Raw genomic sequence first — 22,244 nt, forward strand, 5'->3', positions numbered from 1 at the left:
TCAATAATATACTCCCCATCTGGAGTTTACCTGGGCTAGCTACATGCAGGTAAAAACCCCTGAGCCCTGTCTCTGCTAGGATTGTACACTGAGACAGCTAGCTCTGTGTCATGAGTCTTTTAAAATATTCCCAGCCAAACTCCGGATGAGACATCGGAATTGCAACAATGTTTACAAACTGAAAACATTTTTGGTTTGTGTCGATTGAAAAATTTCATTTCAATTTGGGCCCTTTTTAACCTTTCTTTAGTATAAATTAAGTTACATTTCGAACCACCAAACCCCAAATTTGGGTTCCAAGAGCAGCAAAATGAGAGATTTTGAAACTTTTCCCCAAGTGTTTTTCATGTCAGGAAATTGGTGGAAATGGACCTTTTCCTACAGACAGGTTCGGTTTTGGTGAATCAACATTTTTCAACAAAAAAATTGTTTTGTCTCAAAATTCCCAGCCAGCTCAATATAAAAACGCACCTTGTTTTTGCAGTGAAATGGCCAGAGGCCCAGGGGAGCTGGTCTGATTTTACCCGAGAGTAACTGACTGCAGAATCTAAGCCAGCGATGTGGAGTGTCAGCCCCACGTTTGGGGCGTGGATTTACATGGATGACTTTTTAAATAGGGAGTTGAATGCAAATAGAAATGTGACCATGGGGTTTATTTTTAAAAGCAACAAAAACATTTGTGGTTGTTATGGAAACAGTTGCACTCCCCCCTCCCCCTCCCCCCGTCATTTTGGGAACCTAAACATAACAGCACAAGACCCAGGAAGAGAAATTGTCTAATGGGGCTGGATTCTGAATTCTCTTGCACCCCTGGGTGCTAGAGATGGGAAGCCAAAGGACCATCGTCCTCCTACTTCTGAGAACCTGAACTCAGCGGGGTGCAACGGAGGAGGGGGGCAGGTCCCCCTCCTTGACCCCTGACCACAGCCAGGTGGCATCCCAGCAAAGCCCCTTTGCTTAGCCACATAGGGGTGGCTGGGCCAAATTTATGTGGCATTGTGACCTCATGCACCAGGTTGCAACGCCACTCATTCAGATTTGGCCTGGCCCCGCCTCCACCATAATGGAGGGCCGGCTGAAGCAAACTTGTCCCCCCCCCACCACTTTTTCAGTCCTTCCAGAACCGCCCCGCCCCCCCACCCCAAAAAAAAACAGAGAGGAAGAACCGCACGCAGGACAAAAAGCCAGTCTCTGCCCCAAGGAGCTTGCAATGGCTGGGGACGGGCGGGCGGGCGGGCGAGCACAGGGAAACGACGAGACGATTGTGGTCAGTGTGGCGGGCGGTGGGGGTGGCACAGCAGCAGCCTGGCTAGTCTCGGGTGCTTTGGAGTCACCCTGGCTAAGTAGCGTTTTAAGAGGGTTTAGAAGCAGATCATTTTGTGGGGAGCTTCCCTGTCGGCGTGAGGAGCAGCAGGGGAGGAAGGACAAAGGGGCTCATTTGCCTGCGCATCACGTGGGCGACAGAGGCTGGGATCGTGGGTCGACATCTCGAGGGCGCGGGAGAGATGCTAGGGAGGGAGGGGCCAGGCCGGGAAGGGCCCTGAAAGTGAAGGCAAGTAGCCGACCTTTGATGCGATGGAGAAGAGGCAGCCAGTGGAGGGATGCAGAGTGGGGCCAAGCGACGGGCTAGGAAAACCGTCTTTGCAACAGCCTCGTGAATGGCTCTGAGCGAGGCCAGACAGTATCTGTCCGCGCCAGAGAGGAGAAGGTTGCAGCAATTGAGATGCAAGATAAGAGCCTGCCTGGTCTGGTCCTCGTCGGGGCAGGGACTGTCTCTTGCTCTGTTCATGCAGTGCTCAGCGCGAGGGGCGTCTAGGTACCACCATGCGACAACAGCCGACGGTTGTCTGCAGTGCCGGTCCCGGGATATGAGAGAGACGAGGTGGGTGAGGAGATATCTTTGTTTGGATCCAGCTTCTGCTGGTGAAAGAGACAAACTCTCATCTTCTTCAACCCGAACGCTTCTCTCTCTCACCAACAGACGTTGGTCCAATGAAGCCGAGGTTCTCAACCTTGTTCTCTCTGAGGGTCCCCCAAGATACTATTAAAAACTCCACTGCTCATCTCTGCCACAACAACTGTACATAAAAGCCAGGGCCAGCATTAGGGGGTAGCAAGCAAGGCAATTGCCTCGGGCCCCATGTCTCCTCGGGCTCCATGAAGTTAAGTTGCTCAAGCTTCGGCTTCAGCCCTGGGTGGCGGCTTCAGCTTTCGGCCCTGGGCCCCAGCAAATCTAATCCTGGCCCTGCTTGGCGGCCCCCCTGACACCTGCTCGTGGCCCCCCAGGGGCCCCTGAACCCCTGGTTGAGAACCACTGCAATAAAGGATATTACCTCCCCCACCTTGTCTCTCTCAACCATCACTAGAGGGAGGAGTTGGTTCACCTGCAATCCAGGGCCTGACCCCACCCTCCTGCGCCCGAGTCCCGTGGACGACAGTGGTGTTACACTAGCACCGCCGAAATCAGGATGGGGCCCCGAGTCTGCATCCAGTGCTGAGGAATGCACAACCGCTCAGCCAGAGGACAGGCGCAGGGGGACAGGGCCCTGGACACAGTGCACCCGAGATCTAGTGGGGATCGGTTCTGATCTCCCTGACCCCGGGCGAAATCCAGCGGGACCCTATTGGCTTCAGTGGCGCAGCCATGTAAACAGAGCAGAGCTTATCGGGAAGTGCTCCAGGGACTGACTCGGAGACGTGCTCTTCCCGGATGGATGCAGAGGGGGGTCATATGGAAGCGGGGGGGGGGGGGGGGTAGTCCCAGTGCCAGCCCATCTGGAGCTCCTCAGCCCAAGGTGATGGAAGATGATTTCAAGGCTGGGTGGTGAAACCTAACAGGAGGGATGGAAGGGGTTAAACTCCTAGTCCTGAGAACGCTGGAGTCTCCGGGGAAGTGTTCAAAGCTTATAAATGCCGCCCAGGGAGCCATCTAAAGGAAGGATGGAATTAGCCTGCGTAAGGAGCAATGGCCCCAAGCGGAGGAAGGAACTGTTCGGGCTTTGCAGGGGGAATTCTTTATCAGGACAGTTGAACAGTGCGCAGCCATCCTCCCCCGCAGCCTGGGGACGGGGCCTCGGCCCTGCAGGGACGGGAACTCTGGGGGCGTGCAAGCTGCCGTCCTGCCTGGCGAGCGCCGGGGGGGTGGGAATGGTGACATGGGGCGCAGAGCGTACAAGGCGGGGTGTCCACGCGCGCTGTGTCTCTGGACTGGGTACGCAGCTCTGTGCGTGGAAGCAGAAGTGGGTCTGCATGTGCAGCGTGTGTGTGGGGGTGTGTGTGTGTGTGTGTGGGGGGGTGCGCACCTCTGCCTGTGGACATCTCGGCTTGCTCTGGGCTGCTGGCTCCCGCTGTGCGGTGACCGACTTTGTCCCACTGGCTGCAGCGTGTTGCCAGCCGCCCAGATTCCTTCCACAAAACACACAGGCCAAGAAAGAAGCCTCCAGCCCGGGCTGACAGCGTCCTGCCTCGAGGTGCCGGGGCCAGGCTTTCCCCCAGGATCCTGACACAGGGGGGATTCTCCTGGCAATTGCTCTGGGTAGAACCAGGGGGCAAAGTCTCAGGGTTGTGCTGAACTTCGATCTAAGAGAAAGTCCTTATTTCAAAGGCTGGTGGGAGAGCCGAGCTTGTGTGTTGCACTGCCCGGTACCTCCCTGGATGGGACCATCTGGGAGAGCAGCAGCCCTGACTTTGGTTTGGACCTCCCCTTTGTATAACATGGTCCTGACGGGCCCTAGCTCTGGGGCAGGGGCTGGGTGGCTCAGTGGGTTGAGAAGGGGCTGCAGTGCCCATCTCCCTAGGTTACCTGTTGGACACCAGCCCAGAGCAGCAGTAGCCAGCAGGAGCGACAGTCAGGTGCCCTTGTTCTCGAACAGGTCGGGTGGGTCCAGTTCCCGGGGAGACGAATGCTGGTGAGGGTGGCTGTTAATTGCCCCCCAGTCTAGTGGCCTCAGTGGAAAGCCCGAGGGCTGAACTGGCCCATGGAGACTGCACACGAGACCTTAGCCCCTGGCCCCCCTTTCTGATGACCTTGTGGGACGCTGACAATAGGCAACCGATCCACAAGCAGCTGTTCTTGAGCCGGGGTAGGGCAGAAGCTGATCCCATCCCCAGGAGACCCGCCCGCCCCAGCCTGGGCTTGGATCCTCCGGAGGTGTCTCAATAAAGCCCATGTTTGAGATGGGATGAGCCCGTCCCATCCAGTCTGCCAGGGGGCCCGCACCCTGGAGTGACCCTCGTGGAAGATATTTCCCAGCTGCTGTTCAGTGTTCCTCAGGCGAGCCGTTCTGCCGTCTCAGAGATCTCACAGTCTGGAAGTCATCCCTGGGATCTAGCCTGGTCTCCGCTTTATCCTGGTGATGCCTCTCCGCCCCTGGGGCATGGGTCACCATACTCACTGATGGCAATTTAGGCGTGGAATTCCAAAGGAGATTAAGGGAGTCCGGTGCCTAACTCTCACTTCAGTAGGATTTGGGCATTGATTCCTATAGGTTCCTGTGAAAATCCCACGCTTTGTAAGCACCCGTCCCATTGAAACCCTCCCTCCACGAGGGGCAGCTGCACTGAGCGACCCCCGCTGTGCTAAGAGGCGTGACAATGGATAGATGCGTTCCCTCTGAGAATCACAGCCGCCACTGGCGGGGCACCAGTTCTTGGGATTTTACTGGGAGTCTCGCGAGATTTGTCGTTTTCCTCAAAGCCCCAGCTCCTGGAGTCAGGTGATGATGAGCTCTCAGCTTGTATTTCAATAAGAAAAGACATTTCCTAACCCGCACAGTTGGAGAGAAAAGCTGGAACATGTGACCCCCCAACAAAGGCTCTAAACCCAGAAAGGAAATAACAAGATCCCCGAGTTCATTATTTTGTTTCAATCTCGTGATTTTTTGAAGGCCTGTCTCCTGGTGTTTGAATGCTTGGGGGCTGGCAATGCTGCATCTGAGATGGCTGGGAACCTCACAACAATCCCATCCTCCTTCTCTGAAAGCACAGGCCTCTGCCACCTGAGCTAATGGAGAATCCTCACTGCAGTGTGGCGTCTAAGACACACAGCGAGCAGTTCCCAGTTCTTTCCAGCAGAGAGCCACATTTGCAACGATGCTTCTCCCATGCAGCTGGTTCTTTGATTATGAAATGTCCCTAAGGGATTCAGTGTTAGGTTTAAGAACAGAGCCACCCTTAAAACCAGAATTGCCTGGAGGTGCCGTCAATATTTAAGGTGGAGGTAAAGGGTTTATGTAACAATTGACTTTTGTCTCTTACTATTTTTACGCAGGGAGGCAAGGACGCCTTAAAAAGACTCTCAGGACAGCCCAGATGCTGAGAAGAAGAGGAGGTCATTTGAAGAAGTAAAGCAAGGAGCTTCCACTTCAAAGGAAGGAACTGAGGCAGGATGGGATCTGTGCATGGAGGCTGGATCAGCAGGTAAGGAGGTATAGTTCCTGGGCTTCTCTGTAGGTTTAGATGTTGTGAAGTGGGGAAGAGAAAGACCTGGAATCCAATGCACAGGGACTTCAGTCAATCTGTGGAACTCACTGCTGCAGGCAGTAGAGCCAACCCCTGCTCAGTTTATTTATATGGCTTACTGTGTCCATAGGGGTCCAGCCACCGTCATCCCTCACTTTACAGCTAGAGGGACAGCACTTTGCTCAAGCACACCAAGTGAGTCAAGGGCAGAGCCAGAAATAATCTCTCTGAGCAACTCACAGTCTGCAATGCGTTTATCTCACAATCCCCCAGAGGCAGGGCGGTACTACTATCCCCACTGTACAGATGGGAAACTGCAGCACAGAGCAGCTAAGGGACTTGCCCCAGGTCACACAGAGAGGCTGTGTCAGAGCAGGCAGTCCAGCCCAGCCAACCCAAATACCATGCTACTGTCCTAATCACTAAACCATACTTTGTCCTGTGCTCTCTGCCTCCCAGCCCGTGTCCCATTCACTGGCCCATGCATGTAAGCCATGCGAGCTCAGGTAACATGGTTAATCAGATCTCAGGCTTCAGGGCGGCAAGTGACCACCTGCTGGGGTCAGGAGGGAATTCCCTCCTTCCTCACCGCCCCACGTTCCACGCCGCACAGTCAGCCAGGTGCAGTGTGGAATGTTTTTTATTTCCTTTGTTTGGAGCACCAGGTCTCGGCCATTGCCGGAGGCAGGGATGCCAGACGTGACGAGCCGACAGTCTGATCTGCCGGGGCAACTCCTCTCTTCTCCCTCACCGCGCCCCAGCTCCTACTTCCTGGGTGTTACTGGGTGGCCGTGGTCAGAAAAGTGACAACTGATGGCCCCTTCTTATCCAGACATTGGCGTGCGAGTGTGTGCACACGTGTGCATGTGTACACACACGTGTGTGAGCACATGTAGAACCAGAGCTCCTTTAGTGACACAGATTAATATTTATCTTGCTAGCCCCCCAGAGCCATCTCAGCTCTGGGGAAGGGAGCTGGCGTCTGTCTGTTACCATTAGCCCAGCCCAGCTTCAGGATCAGGTGGGTTCAGTTCTGTCTCAGCCCCTCCAGGTCAGGGTTATGTGCGGGATGGCGCGTAAACCACACAGAACGTGGCGTGATTCTTACGAGCCTGAGGGAAGGTGTGGGGCTGGTGGGTAGAAAGCCCGTCCTTTTACTTGTCAGCTGAGCCAGCCAGACCGAGGGTCTTTGAGACATGACAAATGTGGGTCCGCCCCCTGTTAAGGCCGTTCCCCCCCAAGAACAGAAGGATGCTCCCAGCTGGCTGGGTCTGCAAGGCAGGGATCCTAGGTGTTCACAGGGAATTTTACAACATTGATTGGATACACAAGCCTGCCGGGTGCTAAATGCCTCTGGTTCAGTCCTGGTCCCATGGAGCATAATGCAAGGGTCATAAACAGACCAAAAACCAGGGTGAAGGGAAGAAGGTAAAGATCAGGGAGGATTAATAGGCTCATGTGGCCACTTAGATCCAAAGCCCATTGAAATCACAACAGATCCGCCAGTCCCTGGGGCTCTGGATTGGCTCTAGGGCATGGACACATGGTGGTGGCTTCCCTTTAAATCTCACTTCTTGTAAGGTTTGCAGGAGTGAGTTTTATGAGGGGATTGGAAGTGAGGCCAAGGCAGTGGCTTGGCAAACAGTTAGTGTCCTATTATATAGGGGCAGCCTAAAAGACTGGGTACGTGCCCCCATCTCTCCCTCTGGGGGCTGGTGCAGCTAAAGGATAAAAGCCTACTGTTGTTGCTAGCTAGTGGAGTTGCTGCTATAGCGTAAGACCGTGCTGCAGATCCGAGCTTTGATTTTGCTGCTGACCAGTTCTAGAACGGGACGGGGACGGGAAAGGAGACCGGCCCGCACCAATGTATTCGCATCGTTGCCGTGACAAGGGCACAAAATGCACCAAAAAAGGGGCTACCAGCGTGGGGGTGAAGCAAATTCAGCTCACTTCTGCCTCAGGGATGTGGGAGCTTCCCTGCTGGGACGCAGCCCCGAGCCCCCAGTGCCCAGCACGATGCACGTCCCTGCGAGATGAAATGGGCAGCCGTGCCTCTGGCATCGCTTGGAGCTAAGGGGCCCGTGGAGGGGCCGCAGATTAAACTAGAGCCCACGGGAAACTGCGACGCCGAGCATCCCATGCTCCGTGTCGGGCTGAGATTGAGCACCACACTGCATGCGGGGACCTGTTTGCTGGCGAACTCCATGCTCAGCGCCTGGCCCGTGTGGTCTGATGCTGCTCAAGCTGGGCTGGTCGGCTCCACAATGTCTCCTGGTGCTGAGATGGTGACCCAGAAAGTGTCCGCTGGCCTCCTAGCTTGGGCTGTGTCCTTCCTTGGCTGCATTCCTTCGCCACTAGCTCCCTTCACGTTCCTGGTAAATGCCGTGGAACTTGCCCTGAAAGCCCAGAGGGCCCAGCTGTAGCCAGGATGGCGAGCAGAACTGGGGCCAGATCCTCAGTAGATCTCTGCTGAATCTGAATCTGCATGGGTGTAAATGACAGCACAGGCTGCCGGGCAGCAGAGAATGAGACCCAGGGAGTTTCTGAGTGCCGCTGTCCAACCCTGAGCCTGACTGATCACATTTACACTGGGGTAAATCAGATTCTTCTAGCTCATGGGATGAGTTCTCCTTAGACCCTGCGCTACCATCCTGAGCTGTTTAACCCAGGAGCAGCCAGATTGCAGGATCGTGTAAGCAGCGGCAGAAGGGCTGGTGCCTGAGTGCGGAGTGGAGGTGCATGGGAAATGTTCTGGCGTTGACTTTCTAGTGGGAGTCCTGCTATGGGACCAGGAGTCAGAGCACGAAGGGAGGCATGTCGCGATACCACATCATCAGCCATTTGGGACCCTTGAATGGTTTGCTGCTCGGGCTCTGAGACGCAGAGATCTCGGCTCCACGTTGGCCTGGGGTGCTTCTCAGGCTGGGAGCAGATGAGACACTGAAGAAGGCGCCCTCTCCAGGGGAGGTCAGGGCCAAGGGCCGCGGCTACTTAATTCCAACCCTGCCGAGGTGGTGGAGCAGCTCCCAGGAGCTCTCTCGAACAAGCCGACCTTTCAGACCATGGCTCGACGCCCCTGCAGCTCCCCGTCCAAGGCGGGGGAAACAATAATAAACACAGAGCGCGAGAGAGTTCATCTGTGTCGACAGCGCTTGAAAAGACCAGCCATCTTTAGTCCTCCTGGCTCGCACCCGGCTTCCGGCTGGGGACTGGGCTTTGTCACCAATTCCCTGCCGGAGACCATTGCCCGAAGCTGAATGAGATCTAACAGGGGCACCTCGGAGGGGAAAGAGGGGAGGGTTCGGCTGGGATAAGCGCGCCAGGCGGTCAGTCTGAGGCTCTGAATTTGAGACTTTAATCTGAATCAGAATTAGAATCTGAATCTACTCCGAATCCAGATTTTTAATCTGAACATGAATACATTTCCCAAGGGTGGAGGAGCATTCACCAGCAGTGGCAATTTAAAATTGGCTGTTGTTCTAAAATACACGCTCGAGTTCAAACAGGATTTAATTCAGGGCAGTTCTCTGGCCTGTGTTATGTGGGAGGGCAGACGAAAGTGGTCCCGTCTGGCTTTAGAAGCTAGGAATCTATAATCAAAACCACACATCTTAATTTGAATCTGAATGAATCGAATTTGAATCCTGCATCTTAATTGGAATACATTTAAAATGAATCGTAACTGGAATCAGAACTTGATTCTTAGTCTTAATTTGAATACGTCTCATTTGAATGTTACTTTGAATAAATGTAATCTGAATTTTACTCTGGATTTGGATTTTAGGCCCTGATCCTGGAGAGATGTACACAAGAGCTTCGTTTTATGTACGTGGGCGTTCCCATTGAAATGAATGAGACTGTAAAGTTAAACAGGCTTAAGGGTTTGCAGGGTCCTCCCTTCATCTTAATTTGAACCTTAATCATTTGAATCAGCGTTTTAATAAACTTGATCTGAATCTTAATCTGAACTGTAATTAGAATCTCAGGATATTTTAATATGAGTTTAGGGCTAAAATGTCAACAGTGCCTAAGTGATTTAGGAGCCTGCATTACATTGGTATTTAGACTCCTAAATCAGTTAGGTTACGTCTACACTGCAAAGAAAAACCTGTGGCACTGAATCTCAGAGCCTGGATCAATTGACTCGGGCTTGCGAGACTCGGGCTGCAGGGCTAAAAATAGCCGTGTAGATGCTCCCATTTGGGCTGGAACCCGGGCTCTGAAACCCAGTGAGAGGGGACAATCTCAGAGGCCAGGCTCCAGCCCGAGCAGGAGCGTCTACGCTGCTGTTTTTAGCCGTGCAGTGTAAGCCCCACGAGCCTGGGTTGCTTGACTTGGGCTCTGAGGTTTTCCTTTGGAGTGTAGACGTACCCTTAGGTGCTTATCAAAACATTGCCCTGAATCAATTTAATTTACCTCTGCATCACTCCTTGATCAGACTGATTTTAACCCAGCACCCTGAGCTCTGGATCCCACATTTGCTCCGCTCTGGCTGCAGGTGCTTCCCTGAATAATCGAGCAATGCGAACACCTCAGTTCCCTGGGCTGCCTTCGGGGCCCCCGCACTGCCGCCAGCTCTCACTGGGGGAAAGATGGAGCCTTGAACTCGGGGCTCGGTGGGCGGATGTGCGAATCCTCCTGGAATGTCTGCGTCGGTTTTGTCCGCCATCAGAGACCTTGGACGGGGGGGTTGGATTCCCTTGAGGCAGAGCTTTTCCGGTCTTCTTTGGACAACGACTTTTCCCCAAGTGCTGCCCAAGTGTGGCCACTGGCCACATTCCTCCAGTCTGAAAATATCCCGTGCCCTTGACCTGTTGGCCTGGCGGAGCAGGGCTGGGCTGGCTTTCCCAGGCTGCTGGCTGAAGGAACGCTGTGGAGGATGTACCCTCTCCAGTTGGTTAACCCCTGGGGCCTCGGCCGGCTCCCGTCCTCGGTGTGTGCGGAGGATCAGGGGTCTCGCCCCTCATTTCCCAGGCCAGGGATTCTGCAGGCAGCTCCGGGCCAGACACCATGGGCAGGCCGCTGGGGCTGTGTCCAACCCTCCCTTGGCTGTAGCAGGAGTCACAAGCACCGACTAGCATTACTCCAGATGCTGGCCGAGAGCTCGATGAGGGCCCCTGATGCATGACGTGGACTGGCCCAGCCCGGGTTTACTCTCCAGTCACCCGCCCAGCTGGCTGCTCTTTACATCCTCTCGCTGTGTTTGCTGCCTCTCCGGTGCCATTTCTGCCACCTGGGTGTGAAACTGCACGCTCCTTTGCTGGCTGCCCCTGAAACCCAGCCTGGTGCTGCAACCTCCCCGCGCGAGTCACCCTGGGCACTGGATTCCCGCTCTGTTCCTGGCCGGGCTGGTGGATCATCTGGCAAGTCCAGGAAAGGGTCAGGAATTCCAGACCCCAAAGAGCAAATAATGGGCTGAGAGGGGCCCTAGCCCTAGATCTCCATCGCTGCCCTGGTAGGTGACTGATCGCTGCCTCCCTGATGCTGCTTCTACCAGGATTTCGCTGGGAAAGGCCTCTCCACGGACCCCTCGCTTGCGATCGCACTAGCCCCCGGGACAGACACCGCTGCGTCGACAAAAGGATTCCTCTGTTGACCCTCCAGCCTCTCGCAGAGGTGGGGGAAACCTCTTCCCTCGCTGGTGGGATAGTCTAGACTATGGAGCTGTGCCGCTGTGGGGTGGATGTACCACTAATCCTGCTGTCCATGGGGAGGAGACATGGGCTGAGAGGGCTGTCAAGGAGCAGGTGTCTTGGAAGAAGGAGGGGCACTGATTTACCATTCTATTTCCCATGTTCTCGTCTAGCTCCTCTATCTCCGGGTCTTTCGTCTAGTCACCGTAATGATGCCTCTCCAGTATTTTATGTCCATAGATCTCCCAAGTTCTTTGCAAAGGAGGGCGATAACCTTAGCCCCATTTTAAAGAGGGGGAAAACTGAGTCATGGAGCAGGGCTGTGACTTGTCCGAGGTCATGCAGCAGTAGAGCTGGGAATAGAAGGCAGGTCTTCTGAGTCCCTAGCTCAGGGGTGGGCAAACTTTTTGGCCCAATGGCCACATCTGGGTATGGAAATTGTACAGTGGGCCATGAATGCTCATGGTTCCCAGCCAATGAGAGCTGCGGGGGCAGCGCTTGGGGCCGGGGCAGCGTGCGGAACCCTCCGGCTGCCCCTACGCATAGGAGCCGGAGGGAGGACATGCCACTGGGTCCGGGAGCCACATGGAGCCCCAGCATGTGCGGAGCAGGGCAAGCCCTGGACCCTGCTCCCCATCAGGAGCTTGAGGGCCGGATTAAAACATTTGAAGGGCCGGATGCGGCCCCCGGGCCGTAGTTTGCCCACCCCTGCCCTCGCTGGTGCGTTAGCCATGAGGGCACGGTGCACTCCCACTCTCTTGGGAGGAGCGGTTGGCTTTGTAACGTCCAGCCAGCCAGAGACAGGCACTGGGGCAGCTCCTGCCTCATTGCACTGGAGCTGCAGCCCCCTCCTGCAACCCTCAGGCGAAGATGTGCTGTCCAGAGCGGCCCTTGCTCTGTCAGATTGACGCTGTAGCTGCCAGGCTGTCCCAGCCGCCCCCGGCTGACTCAGGGTTCACGAGCAGTTCTGGTTCCCGTTTTTGTGCTGAAAGGAGCGAGGGGGGCTCTTCCTGGAGAGTGGTGGGGGCTTTGAGTGGGGACGAGCGGGTCAGAAAGACAACGAGCAGCTATTTTGCTGTTTGGAGGAGAAAAAAAAAAGAGAGAGAGAAGATACTTGGCCGATTTGTGTGAACTCATCATCCGGGAGGAGAGTGGATGACTCAGGAGGCAACAATGGAGAATAACTAGGTCACTGGTTCAAATGGGAGCCCCCGTTCAGATAGTTCCGGGGGGCATGGGGTGAGGGTTTGGGGCCCCCTCCAGATTATTCATAGGTCTCTATGCTCCATGGTGGCCCCTGCTTTTTGCCAGCCCCAGACTTTGGACGTGGTTATTAGGAAAGCAAACTTTGCCTTCCCCCCCGTTTGAATTTTTCGGCAGTGATGCCCCTGGGAATTGGGATTACGGGAACTTTTCATCTCCAAGGCGCTGGTTCATCTCTAGTGCTGGTCAAGGAGCGTGGTGGGATTGGGGTAGGGAGCTGCTTGCTACGCGGCCGCCCGTTCGAACCCCGCCTTTCCCCACCCCCAGGCAGTGTGGGAATGGGAGGTGGCTCAGGGCTCCGGGTTCAAATCCAACCCAGGTTGCTAGTGACACGAAATCGTCACCAAATTGTTCCTGAGTTGGAGGTGCTTTTCTGAGTGCTGCTTCGAATGCTGGAGTCCTCGAGGGGTTTGTTATTGTAGGGTTGCTCATGGGCATACTGGTTTGTTATTTTCTGGTTGCTCCTGGGCGTTGGGGCTGCCTATGCAGGCTTGTTGTTGGAGGGTTGCCGGTGAGCACAGGGGCAGCATGTGCAGGTTTATTATGGTAGGGTTGCGGTGGCAGGGTGCCTTGCTTTTATAGTTTCACAGACTCCATGGCCAGTAGGGACTGTTGTGATCCTCTGGTCTGCTTTGTTATTGTAGGGTTGCTGTTGATCACTGGGACGTGGGCACTGGTGCAGAAACAGGGGCTCCTAGCCACAAGGCAAGAAAGCATCGCTGTGGTTGCTTTGGATAAAATCTGTACAACGGATTACACGGGCCGATAGCAGAGACCCATGGAGACGGGTCTCACCCATTCTGGGCCGTCCAGCCGGGGTGGGGTGGAGTGGGTAGACACCCCTGTGTTACCGTGAAGAGCGGATCTGGGCACCTCTCCTCCTGGATTCGCGTGTGGAACCACCTCTGAACATTAGCAGCTGTGAGGTGTCGGGATAATGGGGGGGCTGGGTGGCCTGGAATCCAGCCCTTCCCAGGAGAGCGAGGGGTTAACAGCGGCCGAAGGGAGCCGGGCATTGGAGCCAGCAGGGTGGGCACCTCCTCTTGCTAACGGCCGCGTCTCTGGTTTTCTCTCCAGGCTTTGCATGGCTGGACTGGCCCTGGCTCTGGTCCTGCTGACGGCCCAGCTCTGCCAAGGCAGCCGGAAGGTGAGTCACCAGACCAAGGACCTTACAGCTGGGCGGGAGGATCGGGGTGGGGGCAGCTTGGGAAGCACAGACGAGTTATCTCGCCAGCCTCAATGTGCATCGCCACCTCCTGGAGTCACAGGCTTCATCACCAGCAGGGAACCTGCCTGGGGCGTCCCTCTTGGGATCTGCTGCTGGGCTAGTGGAGATAGACCTTGGCCCCCTCCCCCGGAGCCGGGCTGGCCCGCAGGGCTAACGGGGATAGACCCTGGCCCCCTCCCCCAGAGCCGGACTGGCCCACAAGGCTAATGGGGATAGACTGTGACCCCCTCCCCGGAGCCGGGCTGGTACATTAGGCAGGGTTGGTGACCTGGAGACCTTTCTCCTGGAAAGCAATGGGGAGGTGTCCCTTAGGGGGTGCTCTCCCTTCTGTGGGGGTGACGCCGAGCATGCTGGCTGCACCTGATCAGTCACAATCTCCTGGTGCTTTTTGGGGTGTTGTACTGGCCAGTCCCAACTGGAGGTAGATGGTGTTCTCCCTCCATCAACTCCCTTGGGGCTGGGTATGTTGTACTCCAGCACTGCATTGCCTGGGGTGTTGCTGTGGGCTGTTAAACAGCTGCCATGTTCTTCCCCAGAGGTGGCTAAAATCAGGCAAAGCAGGAGCAAGTGGGAATGGTGGGGCAGGGATAACCCCCTGGGGCCTGGTTCTCAGTGACGGTGCAGCTCCTATGCTATTCAGGCAGGAAACATTCCCCTGAGAAAGCCCTCATCCTGGGGCCTCCCCTGTGCTCTAGCTAGTCTCTGCTTCCCCCAGCTCATATGGGGCTGTGAGAAGCAGAGCATGAGTTAGAGCAACCTCAGGGCTGCTCTAAATTACACCGAGGGCCAGGCAAGGCCCTGTGTGCAGGGATCACAAGTGTAGTGTTGCCAGAGCAGCTGTGGGGCGGCTGTCTCCTGGGTCGGAACTCCTGGGTTCTATTCCCAGCTGGGAGGTGGGGGGAGATGGGGGTCTAGTGGTCAGAGTAGGAGGGATGCTGGGAGTCCGGACTCCTGGGTTCCATTCCTGATTCTGGAAGGGAAGTATAGTCTAAGGGTCAGAGCAACCCCCCAACACACACCCGGATCCCACCCTTGGAGGAACAAGTAAAGATCAGGCCCTGGGTTAACCAGTAGCAGAGGAAGGTACAGAAACAAGTGGGAGAAAGAGGCTTAAGCTTGGCTCCAGATTCTGCCCTGGGATTTGCACATGCTGTGGGAGTTGCGTGCACGCGGCACCGAACAGGGATGGGAGAGCACCAAGTGAGCGAGATGGGCAGGTTCTCCAGGCAAAAGGCCGCTTCCTTTTGCCAGATTCTCCCCTGGAGGGGCTCTGCAGGCAGCCTGCATGTCAGGGCTGCTTGCGGGCTTGGGGAGAGGCAGGGGCAGGGGAGACGTGCATTAAAACACAGCGTCACATCACGGGCCAAGTCCATGAGGAGCGGGATGCTGGAGGGGAGGGCGGGAGCTTCTGAACCACCGTCATCGAGGAAATTCCCAAAGAGCCGAGCCAGCGCGGAGTGTCCTCCCTGCGGCCTTGGTATGTTGCAGCGAGCGCTGGCGGGGGCAGGAGCAGCATCTTGTCCGCTTTAGGAGTTTACAGCCCGTGGAAGTCAGCAGCAGTCTGGGCTGAGGGGGAAGCCAGACGTGCTGCGGGGTGGGGTGGTTCTCTGTGTGTTTTCTCCGGGGCAGCCTTGCTAACCCGGCTGCGTGTTGCAAAACGGAGCTTTCCCTGGCTCTGCCGAGCAGTCCCTGTGCCCCCCCCCGGCCCTTCCTGCGCCAGCGTCCTTAGGAACCAGAGGCCCTCAAGCAAAAGCCAAGTCGTGAGCCGATGTTTGCTCTTTGCCCTGCACGTTGTGCACAGTCAGTGAGCGCCACACTCAGCCGCTCTGATCTGCTGGCGTGCTACGCCCTCTTGGGCACACTGCCGTACGAGGCACCAACAGTTGGAGGATTGGGCCCACAGCTGGGGGAGTTTGGGATTTGGATTGGCGGGCCCTGCTGGTTGGGGTGTGCGGCTGAGGGCTGGGGACAGGGGCTCTGGGTGTAAAAAAGCCCCCCTTTTTACAGCAGGGGAAACTGAGGCACGGCACGGGGCCATGACTTGCCCCAGGTCACCCCGCAAGCAGTGCTTGGACTAGAACCTGCGGGCCAGGCCAGTGCTCTGCCTAGTCGGACACAGGGTTACAGTAGCACCGAAGGGCCCCAACTGGGCTCTGCAGAGACACAGAGTGCGAGGCAATCCCTGCCCTCTTGCTCCCAGTCTGAACAGCCAAAGGGGGAACTGAGGCACGATAGCCAGCCACAGTCGCCCAGCGGGTCAGTGACAGAGCTGGGACTAGAGCGCTGTAAGCAGCCTCCCAGCTCTGGCTGGGCAGTCTAAGGGCTACCCCAGTGCTCCAGGGAGGTATCCTTGTGTGAAGGGGCAGCGGGGCTGTACTCAGCCCTGCCCCCACGGCTTACACTGCACAGGTAGCTATGCTTCTGAGCGCTGGAAAGGCTCTGAGGCATCGTGGGCCTGAGCCCCAGCAGGCGTAAATCCAGATCGACTCCAGTCAAACGGCGCCCGTTGATGCCAGCAGCAGACTTGGCCCTCAGCTCTCAGCCTGACTGTGTCGGTCCTTCAGGTGCCGTTGTTCTTGGGGGGGAAGGAGAGGGGGCCCCAAATCCTTTGAAATCTCTTTCCCTCTGCCCGTCTCAACTGCTTCTCTGGCCCAGGAGGGGGCAGAGGAATGTGCTGGGCACAGGGCAGCCGGGCCCTTGGTGTGGAACGCCCGGCCGGCGCTTTCCAGTGTCCCTGGAAATGAAAAGAAAAACATGGGAAATTTCTGATGCGGACACGGGAGCCTGGACAGGCTCGTGGGGGGAGGTTGTGTGATGGGGGTGCTAGATCATTGGTTTGAATGCAGCCTGGGGCGTTACTGGGAGACAGTCATTACGCCCATCTAGCAGCTGTTTGCTGTTGGCCTGCATGGAATGAGTTGCTAGTTCTCAGCCTAGGACCAGTGTTTCCCAGTGACTAGAATAGTGGAGCGGGACTCAGGAGACCCAGGTTCTACCCCTGACCGCCTCTTGCTCTGCCTCAGTTTCCCCATCTGTCAAATGGTGATAAGATCCTGACCTGCTTTGCACTGTGCTTTGAGATCTCCTAATGAAAAGTGTTCTACAAATGCTAGGGGTCATTGATGCTTCCCCTGGAGATGCTGAACCTTAGCTGAATCTCTTTCCATCTTTTTGATGAATGAGCTACACAAAAATTATATATAGCCCGCCCAGTGAAGCTCGCGGGCTGTAGCCAGGCTGGCCGGCTCGATCCGAGCCACTAGAGCAGAGGTCCCAACCTGTGGGGCGCAGGAGGAACGTTTGTTGGGGGGGAGTGGCAGTGCTCTGCTTTGCACTGAGTGGGTTTAACAGGCCTCTCCCCTCCCCACGGTACCTGTGCCCTCGTTAAAATCCAGCCAAGCACTAGTGTCTCCTGAACCATGCCAAATATTGGCGAGCACGTCTGTTTTCTTAATTTCCTTTTTTGGCGAAGGCTGAGCCCTCCGGCCCAGGGGCCTTTGGGATGCTGTAGTGAGGAGCAGCAAACAGCTGGGCAGCGATAAACTCCCCAGCCTGCTCCCCACAGCTGGACCCGCCCCGGCTGGCGTGGGATTGTCCCTCTGTCTGAGGCACCCGGGAGAGGCCAGGCCCGGGAGAGGCCAGGCCAGGCAGAGCCAGCTGAGGTGGGGGGGACAGGGAAGGACCCCACGTTTCGCAGCAGGGACACAGAAGGAAAAGCTGAGTGGGCGGGTCCGTGCCCCTCGTCCCAGCCCGCTTCCCTTCAGCCCCGTCTTTTGGCTTCTCTTCCCCCATCTCCGGTCTCTTCCCAGGTACCAACCCTCTCGCCGCCGGATCCAGGAGGCTCTCCCTGCCCACCTACGTCTTTCCGTCTGTCTTAGCTCCAGAGACCTGGGCCACAGCTGCCCCTTGGCACCCAGCGCCATCCCTGAGTCCTGGCTGGCATGGGGCTGCTGGGTCAGGCGTTCAGCTGTGAGAGGGGATGAGAGCCCCTGGTCAGATGCTCACGGGGTGGAGGTGGGAGGCTCCGACTGAGGCCAGGCCAGTGGAGTTGAAGTCCCCTGCTCTTCAGAGCCATGGCCAGAGCCCCCCGGTGACGGGGCTGTCTCCTTGTGCCCTTGCAGGTCCCGCAGCGGACGTCTCGGCAGGTGCCCGAGGAGGACGGAGATGGAAACCAAGTGGCGGGCACCTGGAGCGGCTGGGGCCCGTGGTCGTCCTGCTCCCAGCCCTGTGGGGTGGGGGTCTTGGAAAGGGTCCGCACCTGCTTGCCCCCCTATCTGCGAGCCCCCTGGGGGGGCCCTCATGGCCCACGCACGTACGCTCAGCCCCTGTACCCGGAGGAACGGGCCAATCCTTACCCGCCCCGGCCGTCCTACCCCCTTCACACTGATGGGGAGTCAGGGGCGCCTCTATCCCCACCGGGGCCTGCCTTCCCCCTCCACACCGGCTCTGCCCTCCCCCTCCACAGCGGCCCCAGCCACACCCGGCCGGCCCCCCCTCCCGCCCGCTTCGGGCCCCAGAACAGATACATCCGCCGCGAGTCCTTCCCCTCCGAGCAGCTGCCTTCGTCCCCGCTGCGGGACGCCTCCTCCCGCCCCTCCAGCCGCGGGAGGGACCCAGCCCTCGCCCCCGGAGCCCCAAGGCGGGAAGAGGACCCGTCTGGCAAAGCAGGCACCTCCAGCCGCAGCCTGGCCCACTCTTCGCGTCGGCTGCGCCACCCGGATGCTCCCGCCACCTCCAGCCCGCAGAGGCCCTCCAGACATGGCGGCGCAGCCCCGGCGCGGCTGCCCGCCCAGGACTCTCTCCCGCTCTTCAAACCCGAGCGGCGAGGCAGCCACCAGGCGGGCGGCGCAGCCGGCAGCTCCCAACACGGTGCCCTCGGGTCCAGGTGGGCGACATCCCCAACACAGGAGTCCCGCGCCGCCAGGAGGTGAGAGCCAGGTTCCCCCGTCGGTCCCCCGTGGCAGAGCCTGGGCTCGCAACCAGGCCGGGGTGGGAGGCGAGGGAGAGGGAACCGGCTGGCTCTGGGCGTTGGGTCAGGTGCCCTTTGTCCGCCAGTCACTGACTGGAGGGCGGGGGTCCCGGCACTGTTCCTACTGCCCTGGCCTCTGCTCTGAAGCCCCCCTCCCAGCGGGGAGGCTCGGATCCTAACTCCCATAGGCACCAAAATACCTTGGATCTGGGCATGGAGACCAAAATACCTTGGATCTGGGCATGGAGACCATGGTGGGGTGCAGATCCCGTCTCTGTCCTCGCCCTGGGAAATGGAAATTCAGGGCCTGGGTCCCCAGGGCTGCCCACCTGCCACGGTCCCCAGGCTAAATCCACTCAGCGACTGAAAAGGAGTCAGCTGATCCTCACTATCATATGTCAGGCCTTATCTGGAATGCCCCGGTGGCAACAGCAGAGAGAGAGCTCAGATCCTCCCACTCCAGAAGCCTAGTCCCACCCCCACTAAACTGTGGGAGAATCCCACTGAGCTGTGTGCAGTACAGGGCACGTGACACAAGGCGTGCCATTCTGAAGCCAGTAGGCACACACGTTAGCCAGCTCCCTCCTTGCCCACTGTCCTGGGTGGGATGCCCATTCTAGGGGCAAGAAGACAGGTGGGTCCCTGGCTCCCCCTTTGCTCTGTTTATGCAGGGCCTGTAACAATACTTCCCCCCCATTGCAGGTCTCGAATTCGAGAGTCCATCAAACCGGGTAAATATGGCTATGGGAAGGTGCCCTTTGCGCTGCCCCTGCACAAGGAGGTGGCGGAGGGGGGCACGCCACGGTTCAAGAGACACCGAGGGCCCCCGAGCGACCAGCCACCGCTGCCCACCAAGACTCCCAAGCGCAAGGCCAAGGAAGCCCCCCGCCGGGAGAAGGAGCTGCCGGCCAAGGGCGAGCACCATCCGCACCACAAGCAGAGGAAGTCCGTGCCGGCGGAGGACTCTGTGCAGCCCCGGCTCCAGGCTGGAGAGCTGGCAGAGAACAGCTCCGAGCTGGCAGGGCATAGGGCGAGGCCCAGAGGTGGGGGAGACGGGCCCGCTCCACACCGCCAGCCCCACACGGCCGAGCAGGGCAGCGCTGGGCCACTGAAGGCCGAGGCCACAGCCAAGTCCCACGCAGGCCCCTCGGCGGATGAGGCGAGTCCTGGAGAGAATTGGGAGCCGGCAGCAGCGTCCCCAGAGCCACAAGGGGCCCGGCATCGCACCGCGGAGGGCACTCCCCAGCCAGGCCCCTCTCCCACGGAGCAGGTTGGCTGGGCTCCGTCGGCCACCGTAGGGCCTGGCGGGGGAGAGCCAACGGCTCCGGAGGAGACAGGTTCACGGGAGTGGCGCCCGAGGGCGGGTGTGCAGGTGCCCACCGAGCGAGGAGGAGGAGACGGGCTCGGGGGCGCCACAAGGGCCACCCAGCAGTCTTCCCGCCCTGGGACACCCGTGGGAGAGAGGGCCCCAAGCAGCGGCCGCGCCCCTCGGCCACGGGGGGAGCTGCGCCTCACGCACAAGGTGCTGAAGAACCACAGCTCCACCGTGGAGGCACAGCTGGAGCCCAAGGGACACGGGGCAGGGGGTGGCCACAAGGAGACACCAGAACTTGGCCACCCCCATCCCCGCTCCCACCATCGGGCCGCAGGAGCACCAAAACCCTGGCCTGAGGCCACCCACCTGGCCCAGCCAGAGGGAGCAGGCCCTGCTGACCCTGCCGCACCCTCCTATCTCCGCCAGCCGGCCAGGCCCCGTGTTCAGAGACAGAACGAGTACCGCCCAGGCGGCTACAGCACCCGGGCCTCCCAGAGCCTCTTCGTGGAACAGCCCTCGCCTCACCGGCTGGCAGAACCGGACATCTGGCTGCTCCACCGTGGCAACCCCGTCCAGTTCCAGGCCAGGGGGCAAAGGCCCAGGCTGGGCCTGCACCCAGGCCGCGAGGTGCCCCAGTGGAATCTCTACGACCCCGGCACAGAGACCTTCCACTGCGAGGGGGAGAGCAAGCAGTTCAAAGCCTGCAGGCAGGAGGTAAGGGCCTCTGCTTTCCCTACAGGGGCGCTGGATGCCTCCCCCTGGTGGGACTAGAACTTAGAGCCCCATGCTTCAAACCCCCAACAGGAGAATCTCCATTCTCCATGAGCAGTATAGGGCATAAGACACACGGGTCATCAGCTCTGCTTCCCTCCAGGAGAGGGCAGTGCTGGGTACACATGCCCACCCATTTTATTACAGTATTAGCCACCCCATCTTACAGGCGAGAGGGGCAGCAACTTGCCCAAGGTCACCCAGCCCATCCCAGGAAAAGAACCCAGGAGTCCTGACTCCCTCCTCCTCCACTTTAGCCAGCGGGACCAAACTATCTTGTGGGGCCTGCGTCCATTTAACAGTAAAAGGCTTCGAGTCCATCTAGGGAAGCAGCCGCCAGCGAAGCGGAGAGCGTCTGAGCTGGGAAGGCAGACAACGAGCGATTTGGTTGCTAATGGGGTTTTTTGTGCCAATTTATCCTTTTTTTTTTTTTTTTTTTTTTTTGGTTTAATAAACAGTGAAAAAATACACAAATGTCAGGCCCAGCCGGTTCCAGGCGAGCCCCGCTGCCGTGCTCCGAGAGCACAGGGCTTATAAATCACCCATCCCGCTCGTTTATACAACCCGGGCCAAACCTCCCCCATTGGCTGGCGGGAACTTGCTCCTCTAAATAGCTGTGAGGGCTGGAGGTGCAGGACGGGGCCCAGGGCATGCTGGGAGAGTTACAGGGGCTGTTCGGAAGAAGTTATTTAGGGGCCCCATTGTCTGGTGACTTGAGGTCATGTGGTTAAGGGGAGGGAGCCAGGACACCTGGGTTCACTCTGTGAGGGGAGTGCGTTCCACTGGTTAGAGCAGGGAAGGGGGCTGAGCGGGGAATGTGGTTTGATGGTTAGAGCAGGTGACAGGGAGGCATGAGTCCTGGGTTCTGTTTCGCTGGTTCTCTCTGTGGCCCCGGGCTAGTCGCATCCCTTCTCTTTGCCTCAGTTTCCCCCCGTATAATGGGACAGCCCTCTCCTGCCTCACTGAGTGCAACTCCAGGAACATTTTTAAAGCACCTGGAGATCTTCACAGGGAAGGTGCCCAAACAAGGCAAGCACTCCATGGCAATGGCTCCCCCTTTCTGGCAAAGAACGTGCATTCACGGCCCATAGCATCTTTCCCCGCAGCTGGGACCTTGAGGGCTTTGCTGACACAAGGGATTGATCCCTTCCATTGAGAGATGGTGGGATGGGGGGTGGCTAAGCAGTGTAAGGAAGAAAAAGGATGGGCAAAGAGTGGAAGGAATGGGGTAGGAGAAGAGGGGAGGACGGATGCTGGGGAGGAGAAAGAAAGGATGAGGAGCATCACATGAGCAATCCCTGGTGAACAGCTGCCATGTCCCACCCCAGAGGTGGCTGCATTTTGCCACTGAGTAAGCAACCTCTGTTACAGCATTGCTATGTGGCCCTTGACCAAGTGCTGCCCCCCCCCCACTCCAGAGGAGGCTGCATTTCGGCAGTGCACAAGTGATCTCTGTGCCGCGTTGCTGTGTGGCTGGTAAAGACCTGCCATGCCCCACCCCAGAGGCAGCTGCATTTCAGAGCCCAGGGTATTTGTATCTCATGTTGGTGGCGGGCACTGATATAGCAACACGTGCCACCATGTGGAGACCTGCTTGGTGTCTCC

The 22,244-nt window shown here is 57.8% G+C and overlaps 1 protein-coding gene across 1 annotated transcript in view; it reads left to right on the plus strand.

Annotated features, from left to right (window-relative positions):
* The first annotated feature begins 13,293 nt into the window (after positions 1-13,293).
* ADAMTSL4 (ADAMTS like 4) overlaps positions 13,294-22,244 on the plus strand; it is a 35,746-nt gene continuing 26,795 nt past the window's right edge. The window contains exons 1-3 of the mRNA XM_077841619.1: positions 13,294-13,503; positions 17,706-18,511; positions 19,256-20,582. Coding sequence (XP_077697745.1) covers positions 13,294-13,503; positions 17,706-18,511; positions 19,256-20,582 — 2,343 coding nt within the window. The remainder of the gene's footprint in view (positions 13,504-17,705; positions 18,512-19,255; positions 20,583-22,244) is intronic.

The sequence above is a fragment of the Eretmochelys imbricata genome, chromosome 24 (assembly GCF_965152235.1).
Source record: "Eretmochelys imbricata isolate rEreImb1 chromosome 24, rEreImb1.hap1, whole genome shotgun sequence".
In the NCBI taxonomy this organism is placed as follows: Eukaryota; Metazoa; Chordata; order Testudines; family Cheloniidae; genus Eretmochelys; species Eretmochelys imbricata.